This window comes from Taudactylus pleione, unplaced genomic scaffold, assembly GCF_031769625.1.
Source record: "Taudactylus pleione unplaced genomic scaffold, aTauple2 ptg001165l, whole genome shotgun sequence".
NCBI lineage: Eukaryota > Metazoa > Chordata > Amphibia > Anura > Myobatrachidae > Taudactylus > Taudactylus pleione.
Genome location: NW_028285566.1, coordinates 43,830 through 71,525, shown reverse-complemented (window position 1 = coordinate 71,525; position 27,696 = coordinate 43,830). Strand labels below are relative to the sequence as shown.

Here is a 27,696-nt window from a genome sequence, read left to right as displayed (position 1 = left end):
AAATCCCGATCGTCCCTAGGTAAGTATTATCTAACCTAACCTACCCACCTAACCCTCCCTTAGGGGTGCCTAACCCTAACCTCCCCCCCAAGTGCCTAACCCTAATCCCCCCTCTAAGTGCCTAAACCTAACCCCCCCCTTCCCCGATGCCTAAACCCCCCCGGGGGAAGAGCCTAACCCTAACCTCCCCCCGGGAGCCCTAAACCTAACACTCCCCCCCCGCGGCGCCCGGCGTCGGGGAAATGAGCGGCGTCTACATCTAGACGCCGGGCATTTCACCCTCGCCGGGATTTGACAGTCGGGAAGCCGGATGTTGGTAAAATGTCAGCCAGCTTCCCGATTGCATCCCGCTGCAGTAGCTATAGTAATCAGGAGGAACCTGCCACAGTCACCAGAATTGAGGTGCTGCAGTAGCTAGAGGGGTCAGGAGGAACCTGCCACAGTCACCAGAAATTAGATGCTGCAGTAGCTAGAGGGGTCAGGAGGAACCTGCCACAGTCACCAGAAATTAGATGCTGCAGTAGCTAGTGGGGCCAGGAGGAACCAGCCACAGTCACCAGAAAAGAGGTGCTGCAGCAGCTAGAGGGGCCAGGAGGAACCTGCCACAGTCACCAGAAATTAGATGCTGCAGTTGCTAGCGGGGCCAGGAGGAACCAGCCACAGTCACCAGAAATGAGGTGCTGCAGCAGCTAGAGGGCCCAGGAGGAACCTGCCACAGTCACCAGAAATGAGGTGCTGCAGCAGCTAAAGCTGTCAGGAAGAACCAAGTGGTTCCAGGTGTAAGGGACTATTCTCCTACAACCAGGGGTGCAGTTGCTACAGTTGGTGAGGTAGCCATGCGTCAGTAGAAGTGGTAAATAATAGCAGGTACGAGACAATCTGAAATCCAGAGAGTGTGAACTAAAAACAAATGTTTGTATATCTTTCATTTCTCTAACCACCACCAGGAAATACTTAATTAATCCTCATTTCCAAAACAGGACAAAAATACACACAGCTTTTCATACTAAATGTTCACTAGAAAACGGTCATGCATGCTTGTTGTGTGTTCTTCCTTTTACATGTTTGCTTGAATGAAGTGACCACTAAGGGGCAAAATAATTTGAAAGGGGACCGTACTCATTCAAATAAGGGTACTCTGAGATTATTGAGGCTGAATGGGGGGGCGGGACACTACCCCATCCATGGACTTCATAATGATTTCTACAATGCAGGTATCCTCGGATGAATAGATAACTTTTCAGGGTTCAACATCATTTGAAAGAGGCAACTCCCTTCGAACATAAGAGGGTACCCGAAGTCTATGAGTGCCAGATCGGGGGAGAGACCACTTTTAATGATCCTTTCTGAACATTTGCTCCCAACGACACCAAATATTGGGATTTTTAAGTAAATCTTCCTCCCCCCCCTCATTTACTGAGGACAGGTGCAACTCGTCCTTAGCAGAGAAGGGGTTAAATGGCTTGTGGGTACTCTCAGATTCCATTCGGATGTTTCAGTCTTAATGGTTCATAACTTTGTCATTTGAATAACTGTGATTGTTTGCCACATATTGGGGACATTTATGAAATCACGCACCAGAGAAAAAGGGCTCTATAATCAATTCATAGCAACCACATATTTATCTTCAGTTTCTAAGCTGTGCCATTAAAATGGTAATTAGAAAATGACTTGTTGCTATGGGTTTCAGCACAATTATACAGTATTCATAAAACTCCTAACACATCCACGGTACTTTAAGTTAATTTTTAAAGTAATGTTTAAATGAAAAACATGCCGTCTGGCTTAGAGCGGAGAGATCTCACCTGCAGAAGGATGCGAGGAAGCCATGGGGGAGCTGATAGGTTCTTCACCCTCTGTCCCTGTGTACTTAAGAGGCTTACGTGACTCACTGTAGCCTACAGCAAAGAGGGAAAGCCAGCTGCAAGTTAGATTACTGCGTGTCCCATGCCAGTTTCATCACAATCAAAAATAACACACCTAGATCATTTAGAAGCTGACAACTTGGAGCTACTTAGCTTATTCCCTCACCAAAGCCCCAGGGGGTGGCACCGTGCAGTAATTTTAAAGGGGCTCCATGCCTAGTCTCTGTCTGGCTCATAACCGAGCTGTGTGACAATTGGAAAGAGGGGTGTGAGTGTGAGGACCAATAAGAAGCCTCAACCACAAATACTGTAGCTTTCATTGGTCCTCCCAGTCACACCCCCTTCCGCAGCCACATAGAAAACGTTCTCCAATTAAGGGCCGTATTCAATTAGCGGCGAAAACGGACGTTTTCTGACAAAAAAAGGGTTACACTTTCGCAAAAAAAAAAAAAACAGGCGTAAACGGCAAAAGGCGAAAAAAAAAAAACTGGTTGTTGGTTAAAAATGTGGGGATTTCTTTTAGAACCCTTTGGACATCCCCCCCCGCCCCTCCCCCTGATGATGAATTACTGAAAAAAAAAATTGTAAGTTGTGTACTTTGGCGGAAAACGACCGCTCATACTTTGGCGGAAAAAAAAAAGTTGAAAATGGTTTTAATGTATTGGGTCAGATTTTTCGGGGGGCGGTATAGATGCGTCAAGTGTTTTACACATCGCACGCAGTCGCAGCAGGCTTATTTTTAACGGTTTTTAAAATTGTGTTTTTTACGACACGAAAATATACTTGCACCCATTTTAACGTACCCCCTATTTACGTGGAACAGTAATTACCTGGAAAAAATATGAGATATGGTAAGAACTTACCCTTGTTATCTCTATTTCTACGAAGTCCATAGGGTTCCACAGGATACCTTGGGGTATAGGTGTGACGTCAGTCGCAGGGCACCAAAGAGTTAAGCTTTCAGCCTCCCAGGATGCACTAGGTCCCCCTCCTATACCCCGCCCCCGGGCCAAGGCACCTCAGTTAGTTACCAAGCCATAGGCCGGAGGAGGAGAAGGAAGAGAGAGAACAAAGATCTGGACACATACAAGAATCACATTCTCACCAGAGGGAGACGGAAAACCGGTGACCAGAGCAAAGCCCATCTGCAGCACAGGTGCGACAGGGCGGGAGTCCTGTGGAACCCTATGGACTTCGTAGAAATAGAGATAACAAGGGTAAGTTCTTACCATATCTCATATTTTCTACTTCAGGGTCCATAGGGTATCCACAGGATACCTTGGGGATGTCCCAAAGCAGTATCCTTTAAGGGTGGGGACGCTCCTGTGCAGAAAGGAGAATCCGCCGCCCGAAGGAAGCATCCTGAGAGGCGAAGGTGTCAAACCTGTAATACCTCACGAAGGTATGGACAGAAGACCACGTAGCAGCCTTGCAGATCTGAACTGCCGAGGCACCACGTCGAGCTGCCCACGAAGGACCCACAGACCTAGTGGAATGAGCCTTCAGAGAAGGAGGGACCGGTAGGCCTTCATGAAGATAAGCTTCAGAAATAGCCATACGGATCCAGGCTGCCAAAGTTTGCTTTGAAGCAGGCCAACCCTTTTTACGGAAGCCAAAGAGGACAAACAAAGCGTCCGACTTCCTAAACGAAGAAGTGCGGTCAACATAAGTCCTTAAGGCCCGCACAACATCCAAAGAGGCCTCACCCACGGAAAGACCCGGTGAGTTAAAGGCCGGAACAACTATTTCCTCGTTAATATGAAACTGGGAAACAACTTTGGGAAGAAACTCGGGCCGAGTGCGGAGCACTGCCCTGTTCCCATAAAAAACCAAGAAAGGGGGTCTACAAGAAAGAGCCCCTAACTCAGAAACACGTCTGGCCGAAGCAATGGCCAGAAGGAAAACAGTCTTAGCTGTTAGCCATTTAAGATCCACTGAGCCCAGTGGTTCAAACGGCGGTCCTTGGAGAGCCCTCAGGACCACAGCCAAATCCCAAGGCGCCACAGGTGGAACAAAGGGCGGCTGAATGCGGAGAACACCCTGCATAAAGGTGCGCACATCCGGGATTGTAGCAATCCTACGGTGAAACCAGACAGATAGGGCCGAAACCTGTACCTTCAAAGAAGCAAGGCGAAGCCCATGATCTAGTCCCGCTTGCAGGAAGGCGAGAATCCGAGACAGACGAAACTCCCGCGGTGCATAACCTCTCGGTCGACACCACTGGAAGAACGTATGCCACACGCGATGGTATATCCTCGCGGAAGACGGTTTCCGAGCTCGCAACATGGTACGCACCACAGAGCTGGAAAACCCCCGGGACCTCAGCATGGCCGTCTCAACAGCCACGCCGTCAAAGACAGCCGAGTCAGGTCCGGGTGAAGGCAAGGACCCTGAGACAGAAGGTCCGGTCGTAGCGGCAACCGCAGAGGAATGTCCACGGACAGACCCTGAAGGTCTGAGAACCAGTGCCGTCTGGGCCACGCGGGAGCTATCAACAGGAGCGTCCCTCCTTCCTGTTTGAATTTCCGGATTACCCGTGGAAGAAGGGAGACCGGAGGGAACAGGTATGCGAACCGGAACGTCCACCGGACGGACAGAGCATCCACCAGAGACGCCCCTTCGTCTCTTGTGCGAGACCCGTACACCGGCAACTTGTTGTTGTGCCGGGACGCCATGAGGTCGATTTCTGGAAGACCCCACCTGTCCACCAGTAGTTGAAAAACGTCCGGGTGCAGGGACCATTCCCCCGGATGAACGTCCTGGCGACTTAGAAAGTCCGCCTCCCAATTGAGCACTCCCGGGATGAAGACCGCTGATATGGCCGGAAGATTGCGCTCCGCCCAAACCAGGATCCGAGAGACCTCTATGAGAGCCGCCCGACTGCGAGTTCCTCCTTGCCTGTTTATGTAGGCCACGGTGGTAGCGTTGTCCGACTGGACCTGCACCGGGCGACCCTGGAGAAACCGCTGTGCCTGCTGGAGAGCATTGAAGACCGCACGGAGTTCCAAGATATTTATTGGAAGCTCCGCTTCTGTCGGCGTCCACCTGCCCTGGAACAAGTGTGGACCCGAAACTGCTCCCCAGCCCCGAAGACTGGCGTCCGTTGTCAACAGGACCCAATTTGGAACCCAGAACGGACGTCCCTTGTTGAGGTGGGTCGTCTGTAACCACCACGTAAGGGACAGGCGAACCTCCTGGGTGAGCACAATCGTCTGGGACTTCAGAGACTGAGTCAGCCCGTTCCACTTGGACAGGATCAGGTGCTGCAGAGGTCTGGAGTGAAACTGGGCGTATTCCACCATGTCGAACACCGACACCATGGAGCCCAGTAACCTCATCGCCGAGTGTAAGGACACCCGGCGGCTGTGCAGACAACTGCGCACCCTTGACTGTAAAGCAGAGATCTTGTCCTCCGTCACGAAGATCCTTTGCTGTCCCGAGTCCAATAAGGCTCCAAGATGCAGAATCCTCCGAGACGGGATTAGAGTGGACTTCTGCCAGTTGATTAGCCAGCCGTGCCGTTGCAGCAGTGCAATGGTCAGGTCCAAGTGGCGTAACAGGAGCTCTGGAGAACCTGCCACCAATAACAGGTCGTCCAAATACGGCAACATGCGGACTCCCTGCAGCCGCAGAGAAGCCGCCATGACCGCCATCACCTTGGTGAAAACACGTGGTGCTGTTGCCAGGCCAAAAGGTAACGCCCGAAACTGGAAGTGGTCGCTGCTGATTGCAAACCTGAGGAACTGTTGATGGCGCCAAAGAATAGGGACATGCAGGTAAGCGTCCTGTATGTCCAATGACACCAAGTAGTCCCCAGGTTCCAGCGCCAGAATGATGGACCGTAGGGTCTCCATCCGAAACTTCGGGACCCGCAAAGACTTGTTGAGTGCTTTGAGGTTGAGAATCGGACGATATGACCCATTGGGTTTCTGTACCAAAAATAGATTTGAATAGAAACCCTGGCCCCTCTGGGAGAATGGAACCGCCACTATAACTCCAGCCTGGAGCATAGTGTGCAATACCTTCCGCAGCTCCGTAGCCTTGTTCCGGTCTGATGGGAGACCCGTGGTGAAGAAGCGAGCCGGGGGTCTGTGCCGGAAGGAGAGGGCGTATCCGTGAGAAACCACCTCCAGAACCCAAGTGTCTGTCGTAGTGGTCGACCAACACTGGGCGAACTGTAGCAGGCGGCCTCCCACCCTGGGATCCCCCAAAGGGAGGCCCGGACCGTCAGGCCGCAGGCTTGTCATCTGGCTTGGGGGCCGGACGTCTGGTACTCCATGCCTGCTTCCGGGGCTTGACCGATTTCTTAGGGCCAGCCTGTCGAGGAAACGACTGTGGTTTGGGCCTGCCCTGGGCCCTAGATGACCGAAAGGACGATGGTCCCGAACCAGAAGGAGCAGCGGCCGACGGGAGACAGGCAGATTTGGCTGCCGCCAGCGTGGCCACAATCTTATCCAGATCCGGACCGAAGAGAACTTCTCCGGTAAACGGCAACGCTTCCAGACCTTTCTTGGAATCTGCGTCCGCCTTCCAGGATCGCAGCCACAAGGTGCGACGAGCAGCTACCGCTGCTGAAGAAATTCTAGACACCAGAGTACTAATGTCTAGAGCCGCCTCGTTGATGTAGGTGGCCGAATCACGGAGATTGCCAATCAACTCCGCCTGATCGGCCGGACAGTCGGATTCAAAAGAAGCCTCTAATGAATCCGCCCAGCGCTCCATCGCTCTGGCAACCCAGCAAATGGCCATAGCCGGCCGTGCTGCCCCCCCTGCAAGGGAATAAGCGGACTTCAGGCAGATTTCTACCTTGCGGTCCGTAGCATCCTTAAGGGAGGACATGGATGGCATCGGCAATGTGGCACTACGGACAAGACGGGTCACGTGAGAATCCACCTGTGGAGGGGATTCCCACTTCGCAAAATAATTATCCGCGAACGGATAAGCCACCGCCAGGCGTCTCTGCGGCTGGTATCTTTTGCCAGGTTGTTTCCACGCCTCCTCTAAATGGTCCACCAACTGACCCGAAAGAGGAAAGACTGTGGCATCGCCCTTCACATCTTTGAAAAAGGCATACTTAGATTTAGCCGCTGGGGGAACTTCGTCCTCAATCACCAAGGCTGTGCGGACCGCCCAAATAAGTCCAGGAATATATACTTTGGAATTAGCATCAGCGTCCTTAGTATGGAGAGGTTCCTGATCGTAAGGATCTAGAATCTCCCCATCATCAGACGTCCCTTCGTCATCCTCATAAGGAGCGGACAGAGACGCCACCGGCCTTTTATGAGACCGCATCACAGACTCCCCTTGCAACACATCCGACAAGTGCTGTACAGAACTCGTCAGGGAGTTAACCCACGCTGGCTCCTGAGAACCCGGGAGCGGGGAAATAGGGAGACTGTGGGGTACCACCAATTGTCGTGGGAACCCCTGCATGGGTGACGACACCACAGACTGCTGGGACAAACCCATCGGAGTAAACGCGGGCTGCGGAGCTAACTGGCCCACTAAAGCTGTTAACGCCTGAGCGAAACAAGCCCAGGGCGGCTCCTGTACCGGTGCTGTAACCGTAATAGGCCGCGCCATGGACAAACACTGCCGGCAAAGGCCCTCCGCGCTACCCTCCCCCTCCGCTAACGGTACTTTGCACATGGTACACTGTAGCCGGAGGGGAAAATCACTTTCAGACATGATGGCACCACGTATGTGACCTCTCTCACCAATTAAGTATTAAATAGGCGAGAGACCACCCTGCAGCACCGCACCGCAAGGGCTTTAGCAGAAAGAACAGGGACAGTAATAAAGCTGACAGTTTAGATGAAGAAAAGATTACAGGCAGCAGCGCTAGCACAGTCACATACAATGCAGAAAAATAACAATTCCTGCACTAACAGCGCTGATCACTCAACTACACAGACACAGGGCCTGGTAGGACACAGCGCTGCATACACAGACCTGACCACAGCGGAGGAGAGGTATGCGGGGGGACCCAGACCACGATGCTTCCGTCCAGCGCTTCCAGCAGCGTTCACCATGCGTTCTGGAGAAGATGGCCGCCGAGGAGCAGAGAGGAGGCTGGCCTGGGGGAGGAGCGCTGCCACAGGACCAGTCGGCAGCATGCAGAGAGGGCTGTGTGCAGCGGGGGAGGCGCCGGCTGTGAGACAGGGAAGGCGCGCTCCCCTGGCATGCATTTAACCCCTGGGACGCCGCAGCGCTACCGCTCTGCTGCGGTCCGCTGTCCCAGGGGGTAGTGGAAGCGCAGGTTGGTCGCCTGGCTCCACGCTGCAGCCAGTCCCCAGGGAGCCCCCTGCCTGGGGACTTAGGACCATGTGATCAGTGGGGACCCACCGCGGGACCCCGCTGCTTACCTCTGTCCCCCTTGAATCCGGCCATGGTCCGGAGCATCTGGGGTCACCGCTAGCTGTGACCCCAGACGCCCACCAGCATCCCCGGATCAGTACCGGCGTTCTGGTACCGGCGGGGTGTAGGGAAGACAGCATGGACGTCAGGACTGACTGTCCATGCTGTTCATCCAGTTGTGCAGCCACAGCTGCATGAAGAATAAGCTTCAGGGGCTCTTCTAGCCCCCACTCCAACAGGTGCACCCGACTCCGGCCGGGCACCAAACTAAACTGAGGTGCCTTGGCCCGGGGGCGGGGTATAGGAGGGGGACCTAGTGCATCCTGGGAGGCTGAAAGCTTAACTCTTTGGTGCCCTGCGACTGACGTCACACCTATACCCCAAGGTATCCTGTGGATACCCTATGGACCCTGAAGTAGAAAAAATAGCTTTCAATCTTTTTTTTTTTTTTAAAAATTTTTTGCCCAAAATTTGCGTGGCCGTTTGCTAATTTATCATTCGGGAAGTGTCCAAAGGGTTCTGAAAGAAATCCCCACATGTTTAGCCAAAAATAGGGATTCTGCATTTTTTTTCCTCCTGGTCTGGAGAAAACTTTTCTCCAGTTTTTCTGCGCCTGTTTTCGCCAGCTTTCTGGTGAAAATGTAATAAAAAATTTTTCCTGAAAAACGCACGTTTTCGCCACTAACTGAATACGGCCCTTAGGTTGTAATAGAACTTTAAATTCCAATTCACATGACATAGACTAAACAAAAGTGAAACAGTGTCTATTATAAAGGTGACTTTATTCTTATATTTGTTACGCTACAGTCCTATAGTAGGCTGAGATACACATAGATATCCGATATTATCCCCAGCAGGTGACAACTAGAACACAATACTCTGCCTAATCTCGGCTTATAGAAAATACGTGATACTTCATCTTGACAATCTTTATAGTGAATACTCCATTACAAAGAGGGATCTGTATGCTTACATTGGTTTATATCGTAGGACAGCTCCAAAATTATGTAACATTCTAAAGTGGGGCTGCGGAAACATTACTATGTTCATTATATACTTTATGTCTACATTTACATAGGGCTGCCAGAGTCACACGACCCCCTGTACCTAACAATGGAGGAGGAGACAGCTCGGAGCAACAAGAAGTTCTATAAAAGCTGCTGAATTACTGATAGAAAGTTTCTTAATGCAGTCCTTGGTGTCGGTGGCAATAATCGATCTATAATTTTAATCAGACGAAACTGTGCAAATAAATGAAGCATGCAAATCAATGTAAAGTTGTGAGGTCAGACCTGGAGGAGGAGGAGGAAGAGGAGGGTTGTCGGCCAAGTGATTACTAGGAAATTCTTCACACTCTGTCCCTGTGTCCTTATGAGACTTAGAGTCTGTCGCAATAGAGGCTGCAGCCAAGCAGATTAGTGTGTGATATATAAAGCAAAGGTTTATTGAGCTGATTGTAGTCGTGCATTAATCAAAACAGTGAAATTCATAATTAATTGGCAACTGAATAATTTTACTACAGTCAAACTTAGACTAATTACAGATACTACTACATGCAAAAATAAGGCTGCACAGCCCAAAACTGCATGTAAGCCAATTCCAAAGTCTTGGCATTACCGTAGTCGGTGTTGGTGCTGGCGTCCCGTATCTTAGGTGCTCTCTTCATTGTGGCAGCCATATAATGTAACTCTGCCGAAGAAGGGACAGGAGTCTCTGTAATCTTATCTGACAGCACTGACCCGAATGTGCCTGAAATAAAGTACAGTACTGTAGCATCAACACTCACGTCATACAGATGTTACACAAAGCCTAGAGACATGATTTGATAGTACACAACTACAACAATACCAAGGAGGGGATATATCCAGTCCATAACAACCAATCAGATTATAGCTATCACTTTTTAGCCTGTACTAGAAAAATGACAACTATATTCTGATTGGCTGCTATCGGCGACACCTCCACTTTTCCGGTTTAGATGTTTTGATAAATCTCCTCCTAAGTGTCATGCTGTAATTTAGGGCTATGCTATGAGAATACACTGATACGGTGACCCTTTAAAACAATATGCTGCAGATGCAATGCAAATAAGATGCATGAAGGGGGATGGACAAGACAATGAAAAGTAATCTAATGTCACATGTCTTACAGATAATATAGGAGTGATGACCCTACATTACTGGGCAGGATGGAATCACCTGACCCACACTACCCTCCAGGGCTGTAACTAGGGTGGTACGACCAAGTGCCATGGCGCAGGACAGGGGGCGCTGTTTGGGTCTGTCAGTTTTCTTGTTTATTATCATTCTCACTTGTAGCTTCCTCTTCTTTCATCCCCAGCATCTCCTGGCCTCCCCTATCTCTTCCCTGGCCCTTCCCCATGAGGCCATGACCCTTTTTCAGGTGGACTATCTTATGTCCCAATTTAAAAAATGGGGAGGGGGGGGGGCGCCAATGTTCTCTCTGGCACAGAGCACCAAAAAGTCTAGTTACGGCTCTGCTACCCTCACTGGGAGAGGGAGAAGAATGGCAATCACAGCATACTGATGTACCATTACACATTCTCAACTTGTTGGTAGGTCTGTAATATCGGTCTCTTCCAGTGCTGACACTCCACCTTAGAGAAGAAAATATTGGCAATATTTCTGTCTCTCATCATCTCCCGCCATGACTACTGCAACCTACTGGTAACTGGTATTCCTCTCTACCACCTATCCCTGCTTCAATCCATTTTAAATGTCTCTACAAGACTGGTCTTCCTCTCTCGCTGCACCACGTTGCAAATCTCTACACTGGCTCCCCGTGTCCACCACAATCCAATTCAAAGTACTCACCCTCACCTACAAAGCCCTCAATAACACCAACCCTTTCTAACATCTCAAATGTTGTATCAATATACTTTTCTGCTATTCCCCTTAGATCTACCTCTAGGTCAGCTCTGGGATATCCAAGGGTCCAGTCTCCCCATAGTATAGTAGAGCAGTACACCTATACATAGTAACAGTAGCAATTTACAGACTTTATCAAGTAATACATGTCGTTACAAAGTGTGCTCATATCCTACACATGCAGGATACACTTATTTAGTGGGCTGAACTAATATTCACTGCATCATCATAAATATTGGTTCAGCCCTCAAAATGGCAGCCTCCATCATATCACTGCCCCTTGGTAGCAGTGGTTTATTTGAGAATAGATACAATTAACTTACCCAACGGAATGATGAATTCGTTACCGTCCTCTAAATCCTGCTTCTCATGACGTACATCCTAGGGACAAAAATATATTCCTCCAATTAGTTCAAGATTTATTGAGAAAATTGAAAAATAGATACGCGTCTGTATAATTGCAAAACTTGTATCATCCTCCTCCTCCTCAGCAGTGCAGTACCATTGTGCCCCAAGTTATGGGATAATAGTCATTGCCACCACCAATGGTATCATCCTCCTGCTCCTCAGCAGTGCAGTACCATGGTGCCCCAAGTTATGGGATAATAGTCGTTGCCACCACCAGTGGTGGTTAGAAAACAGGATTTTGGTACTTACCGATAAATCCCTTTCTCCGATTCCACAGGGGACACTGGAGTTCAAGACAGTGGGGTATAGAAGGTGGTAGAGTAGAGCCTGGCACTTTAAAAAAAATCTAGAACTGTGACTGGCTCCTCCCCCTCTATGCCCCATGAGCCCCAGTTTAAGAACTGAGCCCGAGAGGAGACGGAGGACAACAGGAAAACAAGGAGAAGGAGAAGACCACAGAACGGAACAAGACCGACTGAAGGAGAACAGAGGAAACCACTGCAGGGAATTATGCAGTCACACAATCATAGAAGGAACCAAACAACTGGCAGGTACGCAGCGCTGGGCGGGCGTCCAGTGTCCCCTGTGGAATCAGAGAAAGGGATTTATCGGTAAGTACCAAAATCCTGTTTTCTCCTTCATCCACTAGGGGACACTGGAGTTCAAGTCAGTGGGGACGTCCCAAAGCCAACCTCCTGGGTGGGAAGCGCGGAGAACATGCCGACCCTTTGGCCAACAGAAACAGGGACCGCCAAGAACCAGAGGTTCAACGGAAGGCAAGAGCGGAGGATCAAGTGTAGTGAGCCAGGAGACAATCAGAACTCCAAGCGGAACAGACACAGAAATTCCACAACTTACAGCGTAAATAGAATGGAATAAGTGGCTAGCGAGAAAACACCCTCAGGTGAGAAGCATCAGAACACTGTAAACTCAGCTGAAAACAGACCAAGCCAGACTATTGGGAGCAGAGAGCTCCAACCAGAATCCATATGAGAAGGGCAGTAACCCGAGAACAAAATTTGAGAAAACCGTACCAGATTCGGAAACAGGAAACTGCAGCTGTCGCAGATAGTAGAAAACCAGCACTGTTGGACATAATCATATAGATACAAGTATAACGATACCAATCTACAGAAACAGTGCTGATCCTGTCCACAGACTCCTAACAAAGAGTTTGCAGGGAGGTAAAAGTCAAGGCCGAACAGTCACCCTCAACCATTCTGGAGGTCCAACTACTACAAAGTTGTAAACCAGCAGAAGGAAAAGACCATAGAAGTCTCCCATGAGTGGAGATCACACTGGGGACAAAGCAGAGGCAGCATCTAGAGGATTGAGATTACAATACCTTCAGAGGGTCAGACAGCAGAACCCCACTCCGAAAACAGAGTAGAAAACAGCGACTGAACACCTGAGGCTGAAAAGAAAATCACAGCCACAAACTCCAAAACAACAGACAATTCCCAACATGATAGAAGTGCGTAGTCAGTACCAACTGCTGGCCTGAGCATATTCTGAAACACACAGGATACCCTAGCAGTTAAAGAGCACGTATGCAACAGCCACCCAGGGAGAGCTACCAATATAGGGAAGCATTCCATACAGCAAGGCTAGAGCACTAGGACAACCCTGAAAGTACCAGTCAACAGATTCTAGTAGAATAGTGTCACTAATCTCAATGTTAAAACTATGCACCAGGGAAGCTCTAAAATGTAGAGCCAACTGATTAACAGAGCGGATGGCTGTTAGGACTACCACTAGGGTGCATAAGGGAGAATAACGGCTATGCCATGTCAGGTTGGGCATTAGTGGGGTAAGCCCGCTTACCTATGAGCGTCCAAAAGCCCTCTGGACGCTATGTAGAATGTCACTGACCTTTTCCATCTCACAGCAACCTGCCCCATCAGGTATAGGGAGTAGCTTCAGTGGGCTAAGACCCTATGCTCTACAGCACGGACTTCAGCCTGGAGATGTTGAGGTAGAAGACACTGTATAAACTAGCAAAATGTTAGTGGAGACAAGAAGGTTGTACAACAGTACTCTGCACCTGAGCTGGTTATATTAGGGATGTGTATCCATATAGAAACTTTTCATAAAACAGAAAACGGTCTGCTCGTGTAAGTATCAGTACATTAACACTTATAATGGTGAAGTGTGTATTACGCCCACAAATCTAATACAATCCAGGCCTGACCCTGCCTATATCAGCGGGTGGCCCTAGGCCTTCATTTAATTTAACAAATGAAGCCCTGAGGATGGAATAGAACCTGGATGCTCTATGTACAGATAGAGTGTACCTAGGGGCCCTTTAGACACTCATGTATTGAGATATGTGACAAGACAATAATATGGAGTACCGGAATCTATACGGAGAAGGGTACCTGTAAATAGACAGAGTGCGTTCGTTATCCCCAGAAAAGAAGGGATATATCTGTAGTGATAACCCCAATAGGGTTAAAAACCAGGTTTTTCCAATTATTAGAAAATATTCATACAAGGAATGGGAATATATCAGTATATATACACACATACACACAGACAACATAGTTGCATGAGAAGGCAATCTCTTTGAAAGGAAGAGTAGTGCCCACACAGCAAGTTTACTTGTCAGACTCCTGCACGGGGAGATCAGCATGCCATATCTATACATGTCCTGCCTCAGGAGATCAGCATGCTATATATATATATATACAAGAACAGAACTATAACCCCAGGAGGATTAAAGTACATATGATATATATATATATATATATATATATATATATATATACACATGTACATACAAGAAGGCCCCAGTTATGTATAGGGTTCATAATAGAAGCAATGCCTTAGGGAATTGCGACTATCATTATGTAAGCTGCAGAACTTGACTCTAGTCTATAGAGCCACCATTAATATATATATATGGATAAAGCTGACAGCTATTGGTAATCCCAGGCGGCTTCCAAACCGTGGAATATAGGTATATACCCACATACAAAACCCTAGGGACAGATGGTGTAAAGCGGAGTTATTGTATTAACTACCGCATCAGGAGAGTCCAGCCTCCAATCGCAGAACCTCTCTTTTAAAATATGCTATGTACCAGACATAAAACTGATAACAGATCCTACCTCTACCCATATGGTAAGGATAAGAAGCGATAGATATTTATCTCCAAACATGCATACCTACATACAAGATTAGTAGGTGACGATAATATTTTGAAAATAGAACATGAGCAATAGTAGAGCTATGGAAGGAATTGAGCCACAAGACAAAATTCACTTCAGACATGTATATATTTTAAAGCAGGGCTTAGTATAAAATACAAATACATACATACATGTGGCTTACCTCCACGCAGGGGAACTGCTCATGTGCCGCCTGTGGTCGTCATTCTGCTACGGCATAGGAAGCAGGATATTTTAGCAGCGTGCTATCCCAGACTATCCTGGGACCCTTCTGTTACTGGTTACTTACTTTAAAAGCGGGAATCAAAAAGACAACCTCCATGCTGTGAGGCAGTAATGCCAACCCCCACACCGGCAGTAACTAACTTCCTCTTGTATGTGCTGCTGAATGGAGCACCTAAAATATAATCTATATAGATGCACATATGCATACCTTCTAAGGTAAACACAGAAGGCTGGCGAGAACTAGAAGTTTTTAAAGACCAGCCTATAAGTTAGTATATGTGCTGCCACATATATGCATGGGAAGAGTACTGCCCCTCTATAAGGTGAGCCATAACCTGGGTATGGGACGCAATAATCTGCTAACCCTGGGTTAAGGGTATGCTATAACCATAAATTCTGGCAGCAGCACCAGAACAGTGACTAAGGTGAGCCAATGTAAAACAATGTTCATTTAGGCAGGGTAGCTAGTGCACCCTGAGGTAGCCTTCACAAGCAATTAGATTAAGCTATGCACCCTTTGTATAGAACCAAGGGGAAGCCTGACAGGGGGTAATACCAGTCATTTACTTTCATAACCGCATAATGCTGTGTTAAGCAAAAAGGGTATTGGGCTAGTTCCCATACTGCTAGCAACCAGCTATCTACTATAGCTAGCACTACTCCTGTCAAACAGTGACAGGCATCCCCTACCTTTTGCGCTTCAGCATTCCCAGCGTAGGAGGGGGAGGGTGGCGCGTAGGAGACCCACGCTAATAATCCCTGCTGTTAGGGCAGCCAGAAAGAGGGAAAACGGGAGGCGGCTGTTGGAGTGTGGGAGGAAACCGGAGTACCCGTAGGAAACCCACGTAAGTACAGGGAGAATATACAAACTCCACACAGTTAGGGCCGTAGCGGGAACTGAACCCATAACCTCAGTGCTGTGAGGCAGTAACGCTAACCATTACACTTAATGTGCTTTCCCTCATGCAGGCGGCTGTCTGCACAGCACTCCGTCCGGGTGCCTCTTCGCGGGGGGACTAATGCAGAGAATGTCTGCGCTGCTGCGCTAACAGGAAAACACCCCCAAAAGCAGGCTGCTACACGTTAGTGGAGGAAGCCATGCCGCCGCTGAAGTACTAAGTGCCCGTCCAGGGGCTGTGGGATGACACCGCTCCGTCTGTCAGCCCAGCCACTAAAAAGCATAGGGTCGCGGCGTCTCCTCCTTTGTACATTAGAGGAGAGCTGCTGGTTAGTTATAACATTAAAGCCCTTTTGCTATAGAGCTAATCTATCTGCTGAAGCGAGCACTGGTAGAACCGCGCTGCTCTCAGATGAGGGAGAGCACGGGCCAGACTATAGATGGCGCCGCTAACATGCATGACGCGCCCTTTCCGTAATACCGGCTTTTATATATATGCGCGTGCGCACTGTAAGGCTCACCTCTGCGCACTTATTTATAAGTTTGAGCCCTTGTTCTCAACAAGAGCAGCCTACTCTGCGCAGGGGCCAAGGACCGCGCTGCTTGTCAGCGCTGCACTGCCTCCTGTAGAGGGACTCGTCTGGCTTCCGAAGCCGGCACCTTACACTGCTTGTGGCAGATGGCGGGACCTCGCCTGTCAGCGCTGTACTGTTTAATGAGCAGCAGTGCGGCGTCTATCATTACTGTGTGATCTACTCACCCAGCATTACAACTCCTATATAGAAGAGGGAGGAGCAGGTGTCCTCAGTGACCGCCGCGGCATCACCGCGCTTTTGATGTTGCAGGGGCCGCGCTCCATTCCCTCCTTCAATTAAGAGGGTGATGGCTAGGAATAAGCCAGAGACCCTGACGCTGACTGTTGAGTGCAGCGGCGGGTCTCGTCAGCAGCTCCGACACCACCACGTGGCAGGATGGAAGGAGCTGTGTATGACAAGCGCGCAGCACGCGCTGTCCCTAAGCCCAGCGTTTTGGCCCACCGCTCCAGCTAGTCAGGAGTGGTGGGATATACTTACAAACTGCTGCGGCCGGGTTGCTGGGCTGGGGGGCAAATGAGGAAACCCGGACACGAACCGGTTTCAGTTGTGTTCGGGTACTCATGGAGTCCGATGACTCTGTTTAAAGTCCCCCCGCAGGGTCACCGGACACAGGCTGCAGTAGCCGTGTGGTGCCCTCCCGGCGGCTCCCACGTAGCAGGCAGACTGCCACAGTAAACAGTCTGCCTGTCCTCAATGCTTTAAATAAAAAGCTCTAAAAAAATAAAATAAAATAAATTATACTCAAAAAAGGCTGGAGACAGCCTGATGTGCTTCCGGCTCTCTCGGGCACATTCTAAAAACTGGGGCTGATGGGGCATAGAGGGGGAGGAGCCAGTCAAAGTTCTAGATTTTTTTTAAAGTGCCAGGCTCTACTCTACCACCGTCTATACCCCACTGTCTTGAACTCCAGTGTCCCCTAGTGGATGAAGGAGAAAAACGCAGTCGTGTCAGTCAGTTTAAATGCCGCTTCATGAGCATGCATATAGCCATTGCGTTCTCCTTCACAGCATGGGAGCGCTCTGCGTGCCAAGAGAGCTGCAGTGCTTACGGCTGGTCAAACGTGATTTACAAGCTGCGTGACTGCCCGATGTGCGTCGCTGTTTATGCTGGTGCATTTCCTCAGATGGATGTGAGAAGGCAGAAGTGGGCGTGCCTATGATCGGCTAAGCTTTGGAAGGCATTAGCATACTTTAGCAACTGCGATCCGTCAGAGAATGAAGTTGCGATTGCATTAGCGCTCATCTCTGAATCAGGTCCAAAATCCTTCATTTAACAAAAAAAAAAAAACACAACACTGAAGATTGGGAAAGAGCCTGTGTCTAAGCCACTTGTACAACTGAGGCTGCTAGGCACTGCGAGGGATTACAATAACCACAGAAGGAGGAGGAGCTTATTGCTCAAGTGCCTTGCCTTCTTTTGGTGCGGTTTAATCCAAGAACAAGAATGGAATATTGAAATGACTCAATCATACCTCCATCTGCACGACCGTATCAAAATTATTTGGCTTGATGATGGAGTCCTCTGGGCGGAAGGTAACAGATGTTTTTTTCACTTTCTTTTCACCTTTTTCCTGCAAAATGCGTCTTTTCTGTCTAAATTGAGATAACATAAAAATGTTTACTCTGTGTCCTACAGAGAATCTATTGTATAAGCAGGCTATGTCAGTCTAGCACAAGTTAAGCATAGAACTGTAGGGAGGCCCCTCACAGCTCTCACTGGCTGCCTGTAAGAGACAGCGTTTTGTGCCTCTCACTTGATTTTTTTTAAATAGGTTTTTTTGTTTGTTTTCTTTTTTAAGCCTACATTTACTTTTATATTTTATATTTTGATCGGCATTTCCACAGCCGTGCAACTGCTGGATGCTAAAAGCGGTCCGAGGAGGTGCCATTACTTCCACCTGCGGCCCACCAGCTTACTTTATGGGTCTACCTCCAGATGGAATCCGGTCACCGCCACCACAAATATAGAGGGAGAGACTTTATAACAAAAAAGTACCAAGTCCCCCGAGTGATTCAGAGAAGCGTTTTAACGCAAGTATAAAATCATGTTATCCCCTCCCAGAGCCCTCCTGAAAATGTGGGTTGAGTATGGGATGAAGGTGCTCGGGATATCGGCGGGCAAAATCCTGACGCCGGCATCCCCACAGGGTTAGAACACAGACACCTGTCAGTCGGGATCCTAACCCTACCCGGTGTCTAAACCTAACCTCCCACCCTAGTGCCTAAACCTAACATCCCCCTCCTCACACCCTAAACCTAACCCTCCCCCCTTAGTGCCTAACCCTAACCCTCTCCCTAGTGCCTAACCCCGCTACCTACCTTTGGATGCCGGCGCCATGATTCTGACAGATGTCGGGATTCCGGTGCCGGTATCCTGCACATCGGGATGCTGACCGCATCCCGAAAAGCGACAGTAGACATAACATCCTAAGACAGTGGTTCCCAAACTCAGGAGCCGATTCAGACCTGCCCGCTAGGATGCGATCGCTCGTAGCTGGCCGAAATTTGTAATCTGCGCATGTGAATGCATCGCAATGCGCGTGCGCAGGCCAGTGCGAGAGATCGGGAAGCGTTCGCTCGCTGTACACAGACAGCCCAGCAGAGTGACAGGAGAAGCCGTTTGTAGGTGTGACAGGGGCAGTCCACTAGAAACGGGGGAGTGGAGGTGCGAACGCAGGCGTGCCTGAGTGTCTCAACGCTGTTTCAGAGACGTGCATAATTAAAAGGCAGCGTTATAGGACACGTCACTTGGTTGTATTTCACACTGAAGTGATCGCAGTACTTGCGGCAGGGTATAGTCAACCTCAAGCCCTGCGATCGCATTCGATGGTGCTCGGTGTACCAATGGTTTCATGCACTTCCAGGAGATGACGTGCGCAAGTGGGCGTCTTATGAATGGCTAGTGGGCGTCTACATACACAAAGTGATCGCACGCCAAGACATAGTGGGCCTGCTAATGCCTTGCCGTGCGATCGCCTGCCTTGCTGGGCGTGCGCTGGATTTGCATACGCAGATGCAAATACGCAGGGTGCGAGCGAACGCATGTAGTGAGCGGGTCTGAATGAGCTCCTCAGTCCTCAAGACACCCTAACAGTCCAGGTTTTAATGAGATCCATGTTTATGCACAGGTGACTTAATTAGTACCTCAGTCAGTTTGATTATACCATTTTCTGATCTAGCATGGATAGTCTTAAAACCGTGACTGTTAGGGTTCCTAGAGGCCTGCGTTTAGGCAACCATGCTCTAAGGAGTTGATTGGTTGCTACGGGCAACCTCTCCACTGGTTCACTTCACTTCTCTTCTCTTTTCTCTGCTTGATATATTAACCTTTAAGTGTACTCTTACCATGCACAAAAGGGATATATAACGTTGGAGATGTTTTTCAATTTTGAAATTATACAGCCTCTAAGAGGAACATTTAAAACGGTTTTAAAAATATAAGTGCAATGCTATTGGCTCATTGTAGTCGTTTTAAGTAGGATTTGTACCTTTTAATGCTGTCCTCAGCTTTCAGCACTTCTTCAAAAGGCTGGATGTTTGCTTTCAGCAGCTGCACACTATCCTCTGCTGTGCCAGGGGCTCTGTGTGCAGCATCCCGTTCAAACGCAATCAGGTTCTCCAGCGGAATGAGTCTAGGTGAGGAACTGAGGTGGAGACTCTGAGAACAGAAGGATAATATACTATATGTTTAATGTAACTAGATATCAGGATTACCAAACCGGCTGCAAGGAACGCTGGCAACTCCACTCAGGGTGACGTAATCCAAATTTACACTGGTCTGGTAATCTACGCCAGTGACCAATTAGATGTTTGACCTGGATCCTATTGGTCAGCATCAGGTGCTGGTTGTGCTTCTCTTTAAATGTTCCCAAAATAATATATTATGTTACAAGGCTTTATTTTCCGTTTCAACACAGCTGTTACCGCGAATGTTGTGCATTTTCTATAGGTGGTGTAAATGGTAGAACACCGTCATCTGCTGTATGTATGCACACAAACTACATAAGTGCTAATCAAGGGAGAACCCCCCCCCCTCTACTGACTGTTCCTCTGCTAGAGGTAGTTCAGACGATTGCACCTGTTTCCCTGCAATACACAATTATCCCATCCGAAGGATCCCATACATTCCTCCAATCCCCACCTTCCCACCTTCCCACCACACCTCTAACTGCATCGCTTCCCCTGTTCAGGCTGTCTGTTTTGTGTTTGTGTTACACATGCATGTGCATAATTACGCACCATATCGTTAATCACAGTAGTGCGTCCACAATGTATTATACCTACTATAGTATTATCCCTCAATGGTTATCATATCTTCATTGCCACACATGTACTGTTATAGGATATATACCATCCTTATATTTGCTCTTACAGTTATTTTACTAAATAGCATGCTTATAATTGCAAGCTCAGATAAACTGTTATATATCTATCGAGCACACACGGTTTTAGTTCTCACTTACCATATCCCAACTGCAATTTCTGCTAACACCAGTGTTAGCATTACTGAGACACCACACTGACTCACAGCTTTAGTGACGTAATAGACCATTATTTAAGTATTGAACTTAACACCGTATATTATTATTACCAGTTATTTATATAGCTCACACATATTCCGCAGCACTTTACAGAGAATATCTTACCATTCACATCAGTCCCTGCCCCAGTGGAGCTTACACTCTATATACCCTATCACATACGCACACACATACACACTAGGGTTAATTTGTGTTGGGAGCTAATTAACCTACCAGTATATTTTTGTAGTGTGGGAGGAAACCGGAGTACCCGGAGGAAACCCACGCAAGCACAGGGCGAATATACAAACTCCACACAGGTAGGGCCGTGGTGGGAATTGACCCCATGACCTCAGTGCTGTGAGGCAGTAATGCTAACCATTACACCGTCTGTGCCGCCCCACCGTATAACAGATGTGTTCTCGCACATCTTTGCTGCAGTGACGCCAAACATCCCTTCTTGGCGCACCAGGTTCTGTGTGACTCTGCTAGTGCCAGGCATCTTTTTTGGACAAAAATGTGAAGTGACTAGGACGCACCAGCAGACAGTGCTGATTCATTTGCTTTGTGACACTTGTATATCTGTGTACGGCTGAGTCGCTCCATCAGCATGCAATGCAGTGGACACAGCCTTTTTCCACACCAAGTTCCGTATACGGACTCAGTCGCTCACAGATAGATTGTACAACTGTCACGTATCAAATTAACCTAGTCGCATCACATTGCTACTTAGACGCATAGTTGGCAAAAAACAAAATGCCCAACGCTAGCAGAGTGAGTAGCGCGGGACCTGGAGGCTCGCTCACACCAGGCATGTCACACTGCAATGCGTACTGAGGATAGATGTAGGGGGGACACATCTGTAATTAGCATTTGCCACATTGTCAGTTTCATATAAACACCCCCACATAAAAGGTGAGTTCAGTTTCATTCCTTCTATTAAGGTGTCTAAGGTCACCAGGACTTGACCATGGAATATAAACCAGCAGATTCATTATAACATTGTTTTGATACAATGAGTAGATTATTTACCTGTATCTGTTTGGTAAAGTCTGTCTTAAGCAGTGTGATTGCTGTCTGTGGTGGTATCTTTGACAGATCGGACTTGGCATTAGACAGAGGTGGCACCATTGGGACTGTGAAGTTGGGGCGTGGAATGGGTGGGACAAAGAGCACCGGATCCGTGCGCAGGTGCAGTAAAGGCATTCCTACGTTGTTCTGTGGCCTCTCAAACAAATCTATTTCAGGATTTTCTCTCTTCTCTTTTGTTTTATGAAAAGGTTGGTGGACACGAGAACTTTTGTGTGGTTTGGATGAATCCGCAATTGGATGTTCGGAGAGTCTTTTCATGACAAGTTCTGCCCATTTCTGACTATCCTCTGTTCTTTTTAAGACTTTGATACCAGTATTGCCGAGACCTGTGTAACATGGAACATTATTGGATGGTTGAGAGCTGGTTGCCCTCTGGGCAGAGTTCGATGGCCCCCAAGCTTCCCTGAGGGGGGGACGATTGTTACATTGTGGGAGATGATCAACCCGCAGTTGTAGGATATGGGGCTCAGTGCGTAGCTTTAGTAGTGGGAATCCATTGAGACTACTCAACCCCTGAGGTGGGATGAGAGTAGGAGTCTTCTGTAGAACTGATGGAGTTAATAATGGCAGACCTTGGCTAGGAGTTGTTCTTAATAATCCCAAGTTTGCTGGAATTTTCCCCCCGTCGCTAACCTGGTTGGATGGGATGCTGAGCTCAGGAAGCTTCTGTGCACAAAAATATAACACATATAATATTAGCCATGGTAGACAATTTATGTAGGAAACCCATTTCATTTAATGTACAAAATTAATTAAAATAACTTTTCGATTTTATTTCTGCATTGTTATTTTAAAAACCAAACCTAGGAGGACATATACACACATCGCCAACTCCACACACAAACTACACAAAATAAGAATAAAGCAAGAATATCAGGGTATTGGAGGAGTACACATTTTGTCTTTCAACCCGAGATGTAAGATAGTGCACCTGAAAAAGGGCCATGGCCTCATGGGGAAGGGCCAGGGAAGAGATAGGGGAGGCCAGGAGATGCTGAGGGTAAAACAAGAGGAAGCTACTAGTGAGAATTATAACCAAACAGCGCCCCCTACCCTGCGGTGCCCTGTGCCATGGCACTGGTCGCACTACCCTAGTTACGGCCCTGCGGCACATAAAGGCACAACCATATCATAAGTAAAATATAAACAAAGCTGCTTTTGGCTCCACATTTGAAACATCTGTGGCCATACAGCCCTCATAATGCGATCTGGCTGAAGATGGAAACACTCTGAAGAGATGAAATTTGGACTATGTGGCTGGCCTGGGTCACCGTCCCCCCTCCACGTGCTAGGGAATGTTTTAACTTATAGCTCTGATGCTACAACGCCCTATTTTGGTAACTGTAGTATATGGCACAGTGCGATTTAGCTGGTCCCGACAGTGCTGGGCTGACGTCTCAAGTGACAGGAGTCCCACAATGCTTTCTGGATGCAGCAGTAGGGATCTGGCTACCATTACTCTCCTGAAGATAGTTTGGGGGCGGCCGATTTAAACCCAAGTCTCTCAGAACAGCCTTAGTGGAGATAGTCTGGGTTGAGAGATTCAACCATAAGTAGAGCTAGGGCAGCAAAGCCCCATATAAAAAGCTGCTTAGGTAACATCCATTTCCTAAACTAATGTGCTCAGCCCAGTAATGTGTTCGGAAGTAAGTGGTTAGGAGGGACCAGCTACAGTCACCAACATAAAGGCAGCTACACATCGCACAGGACTAAGCAGATTTAGGTGCCAGTAAAGGAGCTTACTGGTGGCAGCGACAGTCCTTCTACAATGGGGGCACCACAGTGCTGTAAGTGGCCACAGTGCTGTAAGTGGCCACAGTGCTGTAAGTGTCTGAGTGCCAAGTAGCACCAGTGGGAATTGTATATTTAAAAAGGATTGTGATCCATTTGACAAAGCCAATCTTTATTTCCTGCACTCACATAGTCCCTGTGGGTCCCTTTTCTGAATTCCCTTCCAGTCTCGGTCAGAAGCTAAAGGGTTAATTCTTCTAAGTCGGATTCAAAAGATTGGTCTATTCCAATGGATTATTATTACATTATTATTATTATAAGTATAATAAAACTAATTTGGCACACAGGATATCGTCTTGGTGTGGCCAGGAACATAATTATATGACTAAAAATACCCAGCTATATCTCATCTTCAGTCATAATAATTTCCGGAAACTTTTGTACAAACACACACATATACACACACACACCACAACACAATAACACACTAGTGGCCGGGTAATGTATTACATGCATAGAGAATATATATGTATAAAAGTAACAGCAATACCTGCAGATTCTCCTTATTGCTGTGGTCAGGTGTGTCCTTTCCCTCATCAGCAGTGACGTGACATCTCGTGTATGCTTGTGACGTATAATCAGTTACCTGGTTAATGTGTGTACCAGGTACTGGAGTGGCATGGCGTTGTGTGGCAGGTACTACAGTAACTTGATTTTGTGGGGCAGGTACCGGAGAAGCATGGTGCTGTGAGGCTGGTACTGGAGTAGCATGGTGCTGTGGGGCTGGTACTGGAGTGGCATGGTGTTGTGGGGTAGGAACTACAGTTACATGATTCTGTGGGACAGGTACTACAGTGGGATGGTTCTGTGGGGTAGGTACTACAGTAACATGATTCTGTGGGGTAGGTACTACAGTAACATGATTCTGTGGGGTAGGTACTAGAGTGGGATGGTTCTGTGGGGCAGGTACTACAGTAACATGATTCTGTGGGGTAGGTACTAGAGTGGGATAGTTCTGTGGGGCAGAACTAAGGGCCTGAAGCATAGATTGTCCCCCAGCAGCGTTCATCATTGGAGTCCTTTCCATTAGTGATGTCTGTAGTAACATGTGCTGCACAGCTGGCAGAGCCGCAAAGGATGACCCCATAACTTGCATTAAGCTCATGAAGTTAATTTGCTGGAGCTGGAAAGTAATGAAATAAACTTAATTGAGCAATATTAGAATAAGTACCCCTGCTTTACTCCCAAATACCTTTAACATTTACAGCACTATTATGAACAAAAAGGTTTTCTACAAATATAAGGTAATTTACTAATTTGGTTGATACAGGTGTACAGTTGCAAGGTCACTGATTTCCATGTAGGCCTTTATATTGGTTAAACGTCCTGTGACATCAGCACATTGGCCGGCAGCTTTTAAACGTGGTAACTTTACCTGAAGTACTCTAAACATTTCCTCCTGGAACAGTTGTCTAAAAGCCTCTGACGTGTTGCCATGCTGAGTGCTTTGCCCCCCATCGGGAACGGCTTCCGGCTGGTTTGTGGTGGAAGCTGGAGGTTGGCAGGACATAGCTGCATTGGAGAAAGACTCTGGGAATGGAGAGCTGAAAGTAGCAGAAACAGCTGGCTCACTGCTGATGGAAGAAAACACAAACACATACTTAAAGGTTACAATGATACATAACTCAATTAAGGTACAGTAATGATAGGGAACTGAAAATGTAATACATGTATAATGTATTGTTAGCATGTCTTAGAGACCTAAGTGTAAATGTAATAAGCTATAACATGCAGGCATCAGCGTATCTGCCCGATGTTTTAAAGGGACAATCATTTAAAAGGCAAAAACAAACTGCTTTTGCCGTTTAAAAGCCCCATCAAACCATCATTCAGACTCGTCAGGAACTCACCGATGCCTGCAAGTCGCAGGCTATTACATTTACCCTCTTCTATGAACACTTCAGTTTGGTTATGTTCATGTCACACTTTACCTGTGTAGTCCTTGTGCTTTCATCTGTACATACAGCCTGCTACAATTGTGTGTCTACATATTATGGTGACGGTGTAGCCCGCCCCTAGCAGTGAGTCTAAGGCAGCAGGTTTCACTTTACCTGTCCCGTCCAACCAAGGCACGTTCAGTCACCGATTGTTTGTGTATGGTCTCCACAGCGACCAACGCTGCTCTCGTAGCACAGCATACACACACTGGCCTCTCAGTCTATTTAAATAGTGCAGATGGTCTATGAATAGTCAGATAATGATAATAACAAATATCCCTTCCTTAACCATTTCACAACCGGAGGGTATTTCCCAACTCGTAACCAAAACAAATTTAACTTTTTTCTTTTATGAGCCAGTTTAAATGGTAAAACTTTTTTTTTTTTTTTTTTTAATTTCTTAGCCTAACCAATGTCTTTCATTTGGAAGCAATTTTCGGCATGTGGGCTACCCAGCCCCTGCCATAGTAAATATATGGCTAGCGATTGGCAAGTGTTTAAATGACAGCGGAAAAATATAACTTGTTTCCATTTACATAAGAACCAGTTGGGGGCATTTAAAAAATCTCTCACCAAAAACAGGGGTTTTGTAATTATAGTACATTAAATGTTTGTTTTTTATTAACCCACTGTTGGACACTGGAATCGTTGATGTAAAGAGGATCGGCTAGGAGTTTATGTAACTTTTCCTAAACTGCCCCAAGTCTGAGCTCCTCCCCCTCTATCTCTCTAGCCTGCTAGTTATTATACTGAAAACAAAAAGTATACTCCTAGGTGAGTCAGCTCTCGGCTTTTCTTTTAATATTTATGTAATTTTAATTCTCTCTCATTATATTAACACTTATTGATTATCTTTACACATCTATACTTTACACTTCACTATCACATTTTTCCCTTTTTCGTGTGATGCCCTGGGGATGGTCCTTGGCTGGAATCTTTTGGGGTTCCCTGCACCTCGGACGTGAACCCCATAATGTTAGGGACGCCGGTATAGAGGAGCCTTGACGTTGGCCCAGCGCTTATTCATATATTTGCAAATGTATGTAACCAATACCTCTGAATTTCTATTATCATGTAGGATTCAAGTATTTTTGTTGATATTGCTGCAGTGTGATGGAGGAAAATATGAGATATGGTAAGAACTTACCCTTGTTATCTCTATTTCTACGAAGTCCATAGGGTTCCACAGGATACCTTGGGGTATAGGTGTGACGTCAGTCGCAGGGCACCAAAGAGTTAAGCTTTCAGCCTCCCAGGATGCACTAGGTCCCCCTCCTATACCCCGCCCCCGGGCCAAGGCACCTCAGTTAGTTACCAAGCCATAGGCCGGAGGAGGAGAAGGAAGAGAGAGAACAAAGATCTGGACACATACAAGAATCACATTCTCACCAGAGGGAGACGGAAAACCGGTGACCAGAGCAAAGCCCATCTGCAGCACAGGTGCGACAGGGCGGGAGTCCTGTGGAACCCTATGGACTTCGTAGAAATAGAGATAACAAGGGTAAGTTCTTACCATATCTCATATTTTCTACTTCAGGGTCCATAGGGTATCCACAGGATACCTTGGGGATGTCCCAAAGCAGTATCCTTTAAGGGTGGGGACGCTCCTGTGCAGAAAGGAGAATCCGCCGCCCGAAGGAAGCATCCTGAGAGGCGAAGGTGTCAAACCTGTAATACCTCACGAAGGTATGGACAGAAGACCACGTAGCAGCCTTGCAGATCTGAACTGCCGAGGCACCACGTCGAGCTGCCCACGAAGGACCCACAGACCTAGTGGAATGAGCCTTCAGAGAAGGAGGGACCGGTAGGCCTTCATGAAGATAAGCTTCAGAAATAGCCATACGGATCCAGGCTGCCAAAGTTTGCTTTGAAGCAGGCCAACCCTTTTTACGGAAGCCATAGAGGACAAACAAAGCGTCCGACTTCCTAAACGAAGAAGTGCGGTCAACA

General features: G+C 47.7%; 1 protein-coding gene across 1 annotated transcript in view; it reads right to left on the bottom strand.

Annotated features, from left to right (window-relative positions):
• LOC148453355 (ciliogenesis and planar polarity effector 1-like) overlaps positions 1–27,696 on the bottom strand; it is a gene marked incomplete at its 5' end in the record, with an annotated part of 101,483 nt that overhangs the window by 33,330 nt on the left and 40,457 nt on the right. Inside the window, 9 exons of the mRNA XM_088462227.1 lie at positions 1,806–1,898; positions 9,515–9,622; positions 9,840–9,971; positions 11,434–11,491; positions 17,879–17,999; positions 19,895–20,064; positions 21,959–22,684; positions 24,300–24,932; positions 25,185–25,383. Of these exons, the coding sequence (XP_088318353.1) occupies positions 1,806–1,898; positions 9,515–9,622; positions 9,840–9,971; positions 11,434–11,491; positions 17,879–17,999; positions 19,895–20,064; positions 21,959–22,684; positions 24,300–24,932; positions 25,185–25,383 (2,240 nt within the window). The remainder of the gene's footprint in view (positions 1–1,805; positions 1,899–9,514; positions 9,623–9,839; positions 9,972–11,433; positions 11,492–17,878; positions 18,000–19,894; positions 20,065–21,958; positions 22,685–24,299; positions 24,933–25,184; positions 25,384–27,696) is intronic.